General features: G+C 45.1%; 1 protein-coding gene across 4 annotated transcripts in view; it reads right to left on the reverse strand.

The window, feature by feature from the left end:
• The window catches only part of LOC143297598 (acetyl-CoA carboxylase-like), an 81,885-nt gene that overhangs the window by 15,095 nt on the left and 51,501 nt on the right, over positions 1-15,289 (reverse strand). For all 4 annotated transcript variants that reach the window (XR_013057297.1, XM_076610012.1, XM_076610011.1 and 1 more), the window contains 8 exons: positions 14,151-14,242; positions 12,554-12,674; positions 11,858-12,013; positions 5,787-5,933; positions 4,880-5,011; positions 3,698-3,835; positions 2,304-2,424; positions 900-997 (listed from right to left, as the gene is read on the reverse strand). Coding sequence is in view for 3 of the 4 variants with exons in the window: in XM_076610012.1 (XP_076466127.1) it covers positions 900-997; positions 2,304-2,424; positions 3,698-3,835; positions 4,880-5,011; positions 5,787-5,933; positions 11,858-12,013; positions 12,554-12,674; positions 14,151-14,242 (1,005 nt within the window). In the remaining variant the exon portion in view is untranslated. The remainder of the gene's footprint in view (positions 1-899; positions 998-2,303; positions 2,425-3,697; positions 3,836-4,879; positions 5,012-5,786; positions 5,934-11,857; positions 12,014-12,553; positions 12,675-14,150; positions 14,243-15,289) is intronic.

A 15,289-nucleotide genomic window follows, 5' to 3' on the forward strand; every position in this document is an offset into this window, starting at 1 on the left:
AACATACACACACATCACACACACACCCACACCATACACCCACACCCACGCCACACACACACACGCCATACACACACAAGCCGCAAACACACATCACACCCACACAAACACCACACACACATATACACCACACCAAACACTCCCCCGCACACACACCACACAGATTGACCAGGCTGATGGTGACCCCTTCATTGTAGGCAGTCACACACATACACACACAAACACACCACACATACGCCCCCCTCCCAGCCCTCCCTCCACCCCCCCCACTGTCACACAAACACAATGCAGACCAGGTTGATGGTGACAACTTCATTGAAGGCAGCCACACACAAACACACACCACACATACAAACACCCCCACTCCCTCCCCTCCCCTCTCCCCCCCACCGTCACGCAAACACAATACAGACCAGGTTGATGGTGACCACTTCACTGAAGGCAGCCACACACAAACACACACCACACATGCAAACACCCACACTCCCTCCCCTCCCCACTTCCCCCCACCCCGTCACACAAACACAATACAGACCAGGTTGATGGTGACCACTTCACTGAAGGCAGCCACACACACACACACACCACACATACAAACACCCCCACTCCCTCCCCTCCCCTCTTCCCCCCACCCCGTCACACAAACACAATACAGACCAGGTTGATGGTGACCACTTCATTGAAGGCAGCCACACACAAACACACACCACACATACAAACATCCCCATTCCCTCCCCTCCCCTCTTCCCCCCACCCCGTCACACAAACACAATGCAGACCAGGTTGATGGTGACCACTTCATTGAAGGCAGCCACACACACACACACACCACACATACAAACACCCCCACTCCCTCCCCTCCCCTCTTCCCCCCACCTTCACGCAAACACAATACAGACCAGGTTGATGGTGACCACTTCATTGTAGGCAGCAGAGGTCTCCCCAGCGATCATTCCAGACCCCCTCAGGTTCTCCACCCCCAGACCCTCCTCCTTCCCTGTTGTACAGCAATCCACCTTTCACTTTCAGATTCAAGTTTCTGTTTCCTTTGTTTGAAGACAATATATAAGGCATGTCTCTTAACAGTTAAGATGCTCAAATATGTACATCTCCAGGATGCTTTTGTGCGAATCAATGGTGCATTTTTCAAAGGGTTTATTTTGGGTAAAGGAAGTATGTATTGTGTTATGGTATATGGAAATGATTTTATTTTGGGTGGAATGGTGTGTCTTTTGTTTGTTTTGTTTTGTTGTTGTCGTTGGGTTTTGTTGTTGTTTTGTTGGATTTTTCACATATGATGATGATGATATATGAAATATTCAAATGATCTATTTACTTGAACTGCAGTACCTATTCTTTACTAAATAATATTATGTATGTCATCGTGTGTTTTTCCACCTTTTTATGTTTCAGTTATTATGTGCTCTTTCTTATGTTATACATGTATTTAAGTACTTATGCTAAATGTATAGGTGTAATCAAAATTTGAAATAAAAAAATGATTAAAAAAAAAAAGTTTCTGTTTCAAAGAGTTGTCAAAGCTAACCCACATCTACTTAAAAAAAACAAACAGCACAAGCTTTATGGTTATGAGCTCTAAAAAAAAAACCCAAAAAACTATCGAATGAGCATTAGAAAAAAAGAAAAAAGAATGAAAAAAAAAAGGATTATTCAATTAACTGCTTGACCAATCATTCAATCAATCAGTGTTGACAACATCAGTGACAGTATTAATGGTGATGATATCAACAATTACAAAACTTGTAATAATAGTGGTAGCAGTACTAGAAATAACAATAACAGAAATGATAATAATAATAAACCAGTTATAAAAGTAGCACTAGCAACAATATAACGTCAACAACAGATACAAGAGAAGATAACATAAATAAATAAATGAATAAATCAATATGTGACTGGACAGTGTGGGACATGGGTAGATCATGGAGGTTGAGGTTTAGAGTGTAAGGGGAATTGGGGTTTGGGGATGTTGGGGGAGAGGGGGGACATGGGTGCGGGGGAGGAGTATACAATAGAAAAGCCCTTGCTGAAGCTCACATTCATGTCAAGTTAAACTACGAGTCAGTCTTGCAGGTTATGATAATATTCCATATCATGATTATCCAACGGCAAATCCTACATTGGTGATGTCAGCACCGCAGCCATTATCTGATGTCACTATCGGTGATGCTGAATTCATTGAATGTCAAATGTTTTTGACACCTTACCCGAGAACCCTTACCTTTGGATCCCCTTACCATCGGATCCCCTTACCACCAGACCCTTTACCCCAGACCCCTTACCAATGATGTCCGTGATCTTGTATCTGGACTCCCCCTGATCTTCAATCAGCTCTGCTCTCACAGAGTTCATGGCGCTCACTTTCTTGAAGTCGTCTGGCCGCAGGTACAGGTATTTGAAACCCTGTTACAACAGGAAAACAAAAATAATGCACCTTACAGTTTGCAAAACTGATGCTTAAATACTTCTCAGATCAAAACCTCACTTGCAGAATAAGAAGCACAAATAACAACAACAAAAAAATCAACAACAACCCCCCCCCCCAAAAAAAAAAAACCCACCAAAACAACAACAGGGGAGACAGAATGAAACTGAAGTACTGTGATATTAAAACTATTCTAAAACAATTAAGAACAATTGTTCCCTTTTGTCTTCCCTTTTTCTTTCCTGTTTCTGATTATCTACCTTGCCCGGGAGATCACTGTCAAAAACTGTGCTTGGAGGCAGTGGTGGTGGTTGATAATGTTGTTCGGAGAAGGTGAGTTATTTCTTTCATTTACTTTTATAACATTTGTTGACTAACCTTCTGTAATCATCTGCTTCAATATAATCATTTTGTTGGAGATTATCGACGCTATACTTCTTTTTCTACACTGACATTGTCACTACTTACAAACACTGCATTCCATCTTATTATCTCTACCTTTTCAGACACCATAAAGAAAAAACACTGACTCTCTTCACCTCAAAGAAAATAAACAACAAAAACCCATCCCAACATACATTGCCTCCCCCAACCACACAATGACACTTCTAAAGAGTTATGACAGAATCCAACAGCAATATGTAAGGATGGTGCAGAATCAAACAACTGATAAAACCGGCATTTGTACAGGATCAAATAACTGACTTGTAAAGACTGAGAAGAAGCAATAAGACAGACTTGCATATACTGCACAGAATCCAACAACTGATTTCTGAAGACCGTGCGAAATCAGAAGATCGACACGTCAAGTCCCAAAAGACTTTACTTGTAAATATTGTAAAGAATCGAACAACTGCTTTATAAACACTGTGTGGAATCAAACCATTAACACACCAAGCCCAACCCTGTCAGGGTTCTCTCTGTGAAAAAAAAAAAAAAAAAAAAAGTGTGCAAAGAATCAAACGACTTGACTTGCAAAGAATGAGTACAATCAAGACTTTAATTGTAAATATTACACAGAGTAACGACTGCCTTATAAAGACTAAGGGATCAAACCACTGACACATCATAAAGTCCCAGACTTTAATTGTAAATATTACACAGGATCCAGAAATGCCTTACAAAGACTGTGAGGAATCAAACCATTGATACATCAAGTCTCATACTTCAGTTGTGAATATTACACACAGCATCAAACTACTGCCTTACAACGACTGCGTGGGATCGAACCACTGACACATCAAGTCCCACCTTGTCCGGGTTTTCTGGGTCCTCCCAGGCCACACGGAACAGGGACTTGATCTCCTCGGCCAGACCGATGCGCGCCCCACTGTTGGCCGAGATGAAGATGCGAGGCAGTCCCTCCTTACGGGAATGCTCTGAGGCTTTCTGAAACAGGTATTCAAGATTAGAACAGAATGAAATAGAATATGCCATCTTACCAAGTGTAACTGGGTCACAAGCAATATTGGGGTGGTGGGGGGAATGATACATAAAATGCATAAACATGAATTGGAAATCATATACAAACACATTTACAGTACGAGTTTTGATATTATATATATATCAATGTATTTTGACAGTGCATGTGCACACCCACACACACAAACAACAAACTCACAAATACACACATCATAATCAACACGTATACACTCTTGAATATATGCCACACATTACACATTACATATGAGACTGATGACCACATCTACAATCATGTGGTGGTTGTTGTACAGATCTCTTTTATTTCACTTCACACTGTGAGCCAAGTTAAGCCAATGTACTTTCTGAAACAGTTGAAACCAGGGCCAAGGTGCATTCTGAAAATCAAAGTCCAGTTTCTGATGTTCTATTAAAGTGAAATACAGTCCCAATGATTTTCTGACAAAAATGTATAACTAAGCACAATCTGATGATTTTTTTTTAATTTTTTTTTAAGAAAACAAAAGTAGTTTCTGGCACATTTTTTATTATTTTTTTTATTACGTTTTCTGGACAATATGTTCCTAATGAGTATGAACAAAAAAAAGAAATCAGTCAGCATGCACCTCAGATAAACAGCATTCTCTTTCCTCTATGGCAAGATAATAAATAGAACTGTTAATACTGTTTTGTGGTTTATTTGAAAAAATCCCACAGTGCATATGGAACATGAGAGTTTTGTGAAAATGGAAATTGAAAAATAACAATACAATTGCACACACACACACACTCACATCCATGCATGCAATCACGCACATACACACGCTTACCCACACACACATTCTTGATATATCATAAAGAATAATTTTCCCACACAAATATCAGAGAAGCATAAGACTGTGAAAATGGAAGTTCAGAAATAATGCAACTGTACAAATCCACATCCAAATCCACACACACACATATATTTTTTTCTACATATATTTCCTCTTGCTCCATTCCCCAAAGACTTACCTTAAACAGCAGATCCTCCTGGGGCCCAAAGGACCCAATTTTGTAGGTCATGTCATTGGCAATGACGATGATGTCCCGACCCTCAGGGAACTCAGGGGTCTTCAGGGTCATTCGCCACACCACCATCCCGATCTGAAGCCACCACCGTCACAACTTTAAACTGACTGGCTAATTTCCCAGGATATAATGTTTCATACACGTAATGGGGGTAAAAAAAAAAAAACACACACCAAAAAGCAAGAATTGTTGCGCATCGTTTCTCATGCAGCAGGATGTGTGTGTGTGTGTGTGTGTGTGTGTGTGTGTGTGTGTGTGTGTGTGTGTGTGTGTGTGTGTGTGTGCGTGCGTGCGCATGCACGCGCATGCATGTGCGTGAACATGCATACATATGTTTGTGTGTGATTCCAACTAATGTGAAATGATGCTTTTTTTTTTCTTTCTTTTCTTTTTCTATTGGGCTTGTTTTGACTGCGCTTCATGTTTTCATGTTGTATGCTTGTAATGTCTATGTATCACAGACTTCACAGGTCTGAAACAGTAAAACGATTCTGATTCCTTCGAACACACACAGTCAAGGCATACAGGTTGCCTTTTCTTTTCTTTTTTTTTTTTTGTCTTTTTTTTTTCTCTGTTAGAATATCCCAATTTGTCTGCCATTTTAATGGCATATCAACCACCACCACCACCACCACACAGCCAAGAGACCTACAGGTCAGTATCACTGGATCTTTTTTGCTTACAGCCCCAGATGGAACACACAGGGTCTTATCAGAGCTGGAAAACTGGAAACTTTGATCTCGTAGGACCAGGAGAAAGAAGCAACAACAAAACAACAACAACAACAAAAAAAAAAACAGGAAAACAAAACTAGGCATGGGGAGAATGGGGGATTGGAGGACAGCCTTGCCTCGTTCTCGCCGGGCAGCCTGTTGTGGGCACAGAGGTTCTCCCTGGAGTCCAGCACCAGCTCCACACAGGTCATCATGTCCAGGGGGTTCCTCTCCTCCTTGCGGTTCATCGCCTTGTCGTGCTGCTCCCACTGCTGGATCAGGGCCTGCACACAGCGCGGAACAGAACGCGTCAGTATTGTGGTGTGTTGTGTTGTAGTGTAGTGTGTTGTATTGTATTCCTTGTCGTGCTGCTCCCACTGCTGGATCAGGGCCTGCACACAGCGTGGAACAGAACGCGTCAGTATTGTGGTGTGTTGTGGTGTGCTGTGTTGTAGTGTAGTGTGTTGTATTGTATTCCTTTTCGTGCTGGTCCCACTGCTGGATCAGGGCCTGCACACAGTGCGGAACAGAATGCGTCAGTATTGTGGTGTGGTGTGGTGTGGTGTGGTGTGGTGTGTTGTGTTGTAGTGTGTTGTATTGTATTCCTTGTCATGCTGCTCCCACTACTGGATCAGGACCTGCACGCAGCATGGAACAGAATGTGTCAGTATTGTGGTGTGTTGTGTTGTGGTGTGCTGTGTTGTGTTGTAGCGTAGTGTGTTGTGTTGTGTTGTACTGTAGCGTGTTATATTCTTTGTCATGCTGCTCCTACTGCTGAACCAGGGCCTGATCACAGTACAGGACAGAATGCGTCAGTATTGTGTTGTGTAGTAATGTGTTGTACTGCAGTGTGTTGTATTCCTTGTCGTGCTGCTCCCACTGCTGGACCAGGGCACAGCACAGAACATATGAGTATTGTGTAGTGTAGCATAGTGTAGTGTAGTGTAATGTAGTGGAGTGTAGTGTTGAGTTGTACTGTACTGTGTTGAACTGTGTTGTAGTGTTGTGTAGTGTAGTGTTGAGTTGTACTGTACTGTGTTGAACTGTGTTGTAGTGTTGTGTAGTGTAGTGTTGAGTTGTACTGTACTGTGTTGAACTGTGTTGTAGTGTAGGGTAGTGCAACACAGCATAGAGTAGCGCAGCGTAGTGAAGTGTAGCATAGCACAGCGCAGCATAGTGTAGTCTAGTGCAGTGTAGTGTTTTGTACGGAGTTGTACTCCTCATTGTGCTGCTCCCACTGCTAGATCAGGGCCTGGACACAGCACAGCACATATCAGTATAGTGCTGTGTTGTACTGTGTTGTATTGTATTGTACTGTAGTGCACTGTAGTGTAGTGTAGTAGTGTAGTGTAGTGTAGTGTAGTCCTTGTCATGCTGCTAACACTGGTGGATCAGGGCCTCACCACAGCACACATCTGTGCTGTGTTGTATTGTACTGTATTGTATGGTACTATAGTGCACTGTATTGCAATGTATCGTATTGAATTGTACTGTGGTGTATTGTGTTGTACTGTGGTGTATTGTACTGTACTGTACTGTACTGTACTGAATTGCACTGCATTGTATTGTATTGTATTGTACTGTAGCCACCGACGGCCATCTAGCTCCACTGTGCTGTGTGCATGCCACACGCAGTTGGCCCCCGGGGTGTGTCTACCCATGTATGCGAAGTCTGGATCCGGCAGAATCTGCGGAAGAAACCTATCGGTTCAACGGAGAGGAAGGCGGTTACAGCAACGCACTGTGGAGTGCAGAGAGCAAGATGAGACACCGAAAGGATATCTTGGTCATCCACTGCATCCGTGCTCATCCTCCAGTCGTCTCGACTTAGTCTTGCCACTGGAAATTGGTGGACCCGGACGAGAGAGTGAGGTTGACGTTGCGCAACTCCTCTTCGCTTTAAACAAACTCATCGCGCAAGTCATCAGTCATCCAAAATGACCTTTCATCCTTCATCATTTCATCACCCCCAAGTCCTGTGGCGACAGGCGAGCGACGAAACGACAGGTGTGGGTACACTGGCAGTCGCAGCCGCAGACCTGCACGCAGGCGGCTCAGGCCATAGGGTCGTTCTTCGTCGACAGGAGCAGCGATGGAGCTCGGCAGCCGTCTGAGCGTCTGAGCAGCCCTCTTTAGGAATGCACTGCTCACCTCCCTGGCATGAGGAAGGGGCTAGAAAAGGTGCCCTAAAAATTGCCTGCTCCATATCACCCTGGCCAGCATACCGCGGCTGGCGGGGACCCTACATCAGCGGTCGAAACAAAGAGAAAGAAAAGAAAAAAACAAGGATCGTTCCTCTCACCATTGGTGCTTGGAACATAAGGACTCTCCTGGACAGAGATAACGCGGACAGACCCCAAAGGAGAACAGCACTAGTTGCATCCGAACTCGCCAGATACAACATCGACATCGCAGCCTTGAGTGAGACTCGGCTTGCAGGCGAAGGCGAGCTCTGTGAACGGGGATCTGGTTACACCTTCTTCTGGAGTGGACGAGGAAGCGAAGAGCGACGTGAGGCTGGCGTTGGTTTTGCAGTAAAAACAGCACTTGTCAGCAAGCTAGCTGGAATCCCAAAGGGAGTCAACGATAGGCTTATGACCATGAAACTCCCACTGGCATCTGGCCAGAACCACCTCACCATTGTCAGTGCCTATGCCCCAACCATGACCAACCCGGATGAAGTGAAGGCGAAGTTCTACGAGGACCTTCACTCTGTCATTGCTGCCATCCCTAAAGCAGACAAGCTCATCATTCTTGGGGACTTCAATGCTAGAGTTGGCTCTGACTACATCTCCTGGGATGGAGTGATTGGAAAGCACGGTGTGGGCCACTGCAACCCAAATGGATTGCTTTTGCTTCAGACCTGTGCAGAGCACGAACTGCTGATAACCAACACAGTTTTCTGCCTCCCTACCCGTAACAGGACGTCATGGATGCACCCTCGCTCAAAGCATTGGCATCTCATCGATTATGTCATCGTCAGGAAAAGGGATAGGCAAGATGTACGTGTAACAAAGACCATGTGCGGCGCCGAGTGTTGGACAGACCATCGCCTTGTAGTCTCGAAGCTGAATATTCGAATCCAACCCAAGAGACGCCCCCAAGGCCAGAAGGCTCCAAAACGGCTCAACATCGCTAAGCTGAAAAGCATCACCACCAAACAGTCCTTTGTGGAGCTGCTGGAAGATTGTCTGGAATCCGCCTCTCTGGACAACCAGAATTTGGAGTCTGACTGGAGGACCCTGCGTGAGCTGATCTATAGTACAGCTTCAGAGACCCTGGGACCCATGACCAGAAAGCACAAAGACTGGTTTGATGAAAACTGTGATGAAATCAAGCAGCTTCTGGATGAGAAACGCCGTCTGCATCAAGCCCACCTGAGCAACCCAAAGTCCACATCAAAAAAGGATGCATACAATGACATCCGCAGGACTGTTCAGCAAAAGTTACGCCAGATGCAGGATAAGTGGCTGAGTGACAAAGCTGATGAGATCCAGGGATATGCTGACAGGCACGATATGAAGAGGTTCTATGATGCCTTAAAAGAAGTCTACGGCCCCACATCCTCAGGATCATCCCCCCTCCTCAGTGCAGATGGGAATACCTTGATCACCGAGAAGGAGAACATTCTCGAACGATGGGCTGAGCACTTCAACAGTGTCTTAAATCGCCCTTCCTCCATAAATGATGAAGCCATAGACCGTCTCCCACAAGTCCCCACCAACGAAGCACTGGACGATCCGCCAACACTTCTTGAGACCCAGAAAGCAATCCGTCTGCTATCCAGTGGCAAAGCACCTGGCTCAGACTCCATACCAGCAGAGGTCTACAAGGATGGAGGCACTGTGCTGACTGAGAAGCTTCATCAGCTGTACTCACTCATGTGGAAAGAAGAGACGATCCCCCAGGATTTCAAAGATGCATCTATCATTCACTTGTACAAGCGAAAGGGGAACCGGCAAGCCTGTGATAACCATCGGGGCATTTCCTTGCTCTCCATCGCAGGCAAGATACTTGCCAGGATCCTACTTAACCGCCTCACAGCACACCTTGACCAAGGTCATTTGCCTGAGAGCCAATGTGGATTCCGGAAAGAGCGCGGAACCACTGACATGGTGTTTGCTGCAAGGCAGCTGCAAGAGAAATGTCAGGAGCAAAATGCTGATCTGTTCTCCACCTATATCGACCTCACTAAGGCCTTCGACACCGTGAGTAGAGAGGGACTGTGGAAGATCATGGCCAAGTACGGATGCCCTCGGAAATTTATTTCCTTGGTCAGCCAATTCCATGAAGGCATGCAGGCTCGAGTCCAGGACAATGGTGAAACATCTGCTCCTTTTGCTGTCACAAATGGTGTCAAGCAAGGCTGCGTCCTGGCTCCAACGCTGTTCAGCCTCATGTTCTCTGCAATGCTTACTGATGCCTTCAGAGATGGCGATGTTGGAATCGGCCTAAAGTACCGAACAGATGGCAAGCTGTTTAACCTCAGAAGGCTTCAAGCAAAAACGAAGGTCATGACAGACATCATCAGAGACTTTTTGTTTGCTGATGATTGTGCCCTCAACGCTGGATCTGAAGCTGACATGCAACTCAGCGTCGACAAGTTTGCCACTGCCAGCAGGAACTTCGGCCTTACCATCAGCACGAGGAAAACTGAAGTTCTCCATCAGCCAGCCCCAGGGAAACCCTACGTTGAGCCCAACATCACAGTCAACGGTCAGAGACTCAGTGTGGTGGAGCGGTTCACATACCTTGGCAGCACACTGTCACGAAATGTGACAATCGACGATGAAGTGAACGTCAGGATTGCAAGAGCAAGCGCAGCTTTTGGTAGACTCAATGCAAATGTCTGGAACAGAAGAGGCATTAGTCTTGAGACCAAGTTAAAGGTCTACAGAGCAGTAGTTCTCCCCACACTACTGTACGCCTGCGAAACTTGGACAGTGTACCAACGACATGCCAAGAAGCTGAACCACTTCCACACAACATGCCTCAGGAAGCTACTGAACATCAAGTGGCAAGACAAGACCCCTGACACAGAGGTGCTCGCAAAAGCCACCCTTCCCAGCATCTTCACCATCCTGATGCAGTCCCAGCTTCGCTGGGCTGGACACGTGGCGCGCATGCCAGACCATCGGCTGCCCAAAAGGCTCTTCTATGGCGAGCTGCAACAAGGGAAGAGATCACACGGAGGTCAGAAGAAGCGCTTCAGAGATACTCTGAAAGTCTCTCTGAAAGCGTTTGATATCAACCCTGACTCCTGGGAGGAATCTGCAGTGGACCGTGACAAATGGCGCGCTGCTGTGCACAAAGGCGCCAGGTTGTGCGAGGCCAACAGGACTGCTGCAGCTGTTCAGAAGAGGCAGGCCAGAAAGTCACGGGCAAACAAGCTCCCTGACAATGATATGCCTGTCTTTGTCTGCCCCAACTGTCAGCGGACATTTCGTGCGCAGATTGGACTATTCAGCCATCTGCGCACTCACAGATAGATTCATGAGCATCCTTCCCCCCACCCCACCACCACCCTCCCCCCATCCCCCATCTCGATGACAACGATGGTCATCATCGATCTCGATGGACACACCACCACTGTACTGTATTACTCTTTATTCACAACAGATTTCTCTGTGTGGAATTCGGGCTGCTCTCCCCAGGGAAAGCACATCGCTACACTATGAGTGCCATCCCCGCCCCACTTTTTTTCTTCTACCCACTTTTTTTATTTTTTTAATTTTTTTTATCAAAGTGGACTTTTCTACCGAACTTTGCCAAGGAGAACCCATTTTCTGCCATGAGTTCTTTTGCGTGAGCAAAGTGCCTGCTGAACACTGGACCTCAGTTTAACATCTGATCCGAATGATTAGCCTCCAGACCACCACTCAAGGTCTAATGGTGTGGAAGAAAATACTGCCGAGTGTTAGATTCGAACCTGTGCTCTCAGATTCCCTAGCTTCCTGAGTGGATGCACTACCTCACAGACAACCTTTTTGTTGCATGCGCTGTGTGCATGCTGCACACAGGACCTCAGCTTATTATCTCATTTAAATGACTAGAATCCAGACCACCACCACTCAAGGTCTAGAGGAGGGGGCGGGCAGCTGGGGGGGAATGTTGGCGAGTGTGGGATTCAATCCCATGCCCTCAGATTCTCTTGCTTCCTAGGCGGACACATTACCACTAGGCCAGCACCACAATGCATGCAGCTCACCTGTCTGAACATCTCAGGGTAGTCGTAGACGTAGGTGGTTCCACTGGACTGGGCCTGGAACCTCTTCAGCTGCAGGTGATCCTTGGTCAGGTAGGGGGTGGACACCAGCAGACCGTGCAGAGCGCCTCGCTTCGCACTGTACGACTCAAACTGAATCTGTACAACAACACGTGATGACTGTTAAACGTGCACACACAGAGAGAGACACACAGACACATATACACAAGCACAAACACACCAGCAAACCTTGCAGAGTGCCTCACATCACACCATACGACTCAAACATAATCTGTAAAACAACACACCACAATTGCTGTTAAATGTACACACACACACAAACCCACACAAGCACACACACCAGCAAACTTTGCAGAGTGCCTCACTTCACACCATACGACTCAAACATAATCTGTAAAACACACCACAATAGCTGTTAAATGTGCACGCACACACACACACACACTGTTCATAAACACATATACACACACACAGGCACACTCACACATACATATATAAATAAAAAACTTTTACACACACACTGATAACACAAACACACTGATCATTCATACACCAATCACACAGATACAAACTCAGACACACACCCACAAACGCACACACATGAATCTCCCACACCCACAAACACACCCACAATGAATCACCCACCCACCCACACACACATGAATCCTTCACACAGACCTGGCCTGTCCTGGAGTCAGTGATCTCACGGTACAGACTGATGTCCAGGTAATAGCCGCTCTCGTTGGTCACAAACAGACGGATGGGGAAACTGGTGGTGTTGGTCATGTTGCCTGTCAGCCTAAGCACACCAAACAATCATTGTTTCAGTCTCTCAAGGTGGTGTAACTGCGTTCCCACCAATCTGTACACACTGCACCACATCTGTTGGGTAGATTCCCGACCAGCAGCATAACACAACACACTCGAGTTCATGTGGATCAACCCAGAATAATCTTAAACTATCACACCACACAATTGTAAAATATACATTGTTATATTTTATGTGTTATTTTATTAGTGTGTATGTAGAAGTTTTGTTGCTTTTTTTTGTTGTTTTTTTAAAGTCCATCAGTAACCTGTACAGCTAATTAAACTGATCGGATGATGGTTTGATTGGTAGTAATTGGGTCCATGGTCAACTGACTGGTATTTAATTCTGTAAATTGTGTTAGTAACTAATTAAATGATTTGCTTGTTGGGGATTTGTTTGTGACAATTTAATGGTTTTATTCTTCATGGCACACAAGTATGCATGTTTTTCATGACATATGTTACAAAACATACACACACAATAAGGGACCTCCGGTTGAACATCAGTATCTTTTTTTTTTCTTTAATTTCTGTGAATTAGGAATGTAAGCTTGGTCCTGGATGTAACATTTTTGAAAATGAAAAAAACTGGACATAAACCAGACATGAAGCCTACCTTTGGAAAACACAGCCCCAATAACAGTCAAAATGTCTGACATACTCTGTGAAAAAACCGGGTCACTTTACTGTCCAGCTGCCACTGCTTGCAATCAGGGTTGTGACAACAGGTGTGAAATAAAAATGCAATTGCAATGGAATACCAACACACACACACATTCTCTCTCTCTCTCTCTCATATACATGCACAAATATAACACACACACACACACACACACTCTCTCTCTCTCTCAAACACTGATTACACAAAAATATTGAAACATGGATCTGTTGAAAAAGTTAAGTATGTATCTTTTCTATGCTCTTCGTCATAGACAACAGTTTGCAGATGTGTAATCTGACCTTAATTAAGAATAGTTTGGTTTAATCATTCCAGTTACTGCTCAGTTGACATGATATGCATACCTAAGATGTACACTCTTTGCCAGAGACCCTTTCCTATGGGCTGGTGGCCGCCTTAAAGAATAAAAATTGTTCTTGTTCTTGTCTCACACACATACACAAAATACAACACACACACACACACACACTCTATCTCATAAACATTTCCAAATACAACACACACACACACACACACACACACACATAAAACCAACAAACACACACACACACACATTCTCTCTCTCTCCCCCTCTCTCTCATAAACATACATGAACACACACACACGCACACACATAAAACACACAACACAAAGCCACACACACTCTCTCTCTCTCTCTCTCTAATACACAACTACAACACACACACATAAAAATATAACACACACATATACACATACACATCAACACACACTCTCATACACAAATACAACACACACACACAACACACAAAGAGAAATGTTCCAGACCTGATGGTGAACTTCAGTTCTGCATGAAGAACTCTCAGCTTCCACAGACGGCTGCCATAACGCATGATGAAAGTGCGAACTGTCTCCACCAACTGGAATGATAAACATGTTCTGTGACCCACTTTTATGTGATGTGGTACAATGTGCCATGGCAAAAAGTATGATATTTAATGTGGTGTGGTGTGGTGTGGTGTGGTGCAGTGTTGCGTGGCATGGTGTGGTGTGGTGTGGTTTGGTGCAGTGTTGTGTGGCATGGTGTGGTGTGTGGTTTTGTGATGTGGTGGTATGGTGTGATGTAGTGTGGTTGTGTGATTTGGTATGGTATGGTGTGATATAGTGTGGTATGGTGTGGTGTGATATGATGTGGTTATGTGATGTGGTGTGATATGGTGTGGTGTGGTGTTATTGTGTAATGTGGTGTGGTGTGGTGTGGTGTGATGTGATGTGGTTGTGTGATGTGGTGTGATATGGTGTGATATGGTGTGGTGCGATGTGGTGTGGTGTGGTGATGTTGTGTAATGTGGTGTGATATGATGTGGTGTGATGTGGTTGTGTAATGTGGTGTGATATGGTGTGGTATGATGTGGTTGTGTAATGTGGTGTGATATGGTGTGGTGGTGTTGCGTAATGTGGTGTGGTGTGATGTGGTTGTGTAATGTGGTGTGATATGGTGTGGCATGTGGTTGTGTAATGTGGTGTGGTGTGGTGTGGTGTGTAATGTGGTGCGGTGTGATGTGGTTATGTAATGTTGTGTGATGTGGTTGTGTGACGTGGTGTGATATGGTGTGGTGCGATGTGGTTGTGTGATGTGTGGTGTGGTGTGATGTGATTGTGTAATGGTTGGTCATTAACTGAACGTGTGTTCACTAAAGTGATTTAGACTGATGGTTGTGTAATGTGATGTGTGATGTGGTGTGCAGTGGTGTAGTGTGGCGTGGCATGGCGTGGTGTGGTGTGGTTTGGTGATGCGGTGTGGTTATGTGATGTGGTGGTGTGGTGTGGTTGTGTGATGTGTGGTATGGTTGTGTGATGTGGTGTGGTATGGTGTGGTCTTGTATGGCTGTGTGATGTGGTGTGGTATGGTGTGGTGTGGTATGGTTGTGTGATGTGGTGTGGTATGGTATGGTGTGGTGAGGTTG

The sequence above is a fragment of the Babylonia areolata genome, chromosome 23, assembly GCF_041734735.1.
Source record: "Babylonia areolata isolate BAREFJ2019XMU chromosome 23, ASM4173473v1, whole genome shotgun sequence".
Taxonomy (NCBI): domain Eukaryota; kingdom Metazoa; phylum Mollusca; class Gastropoda; order Neogastropoda; family Buccinidae; genus Babylonia; species Babylonia areolata.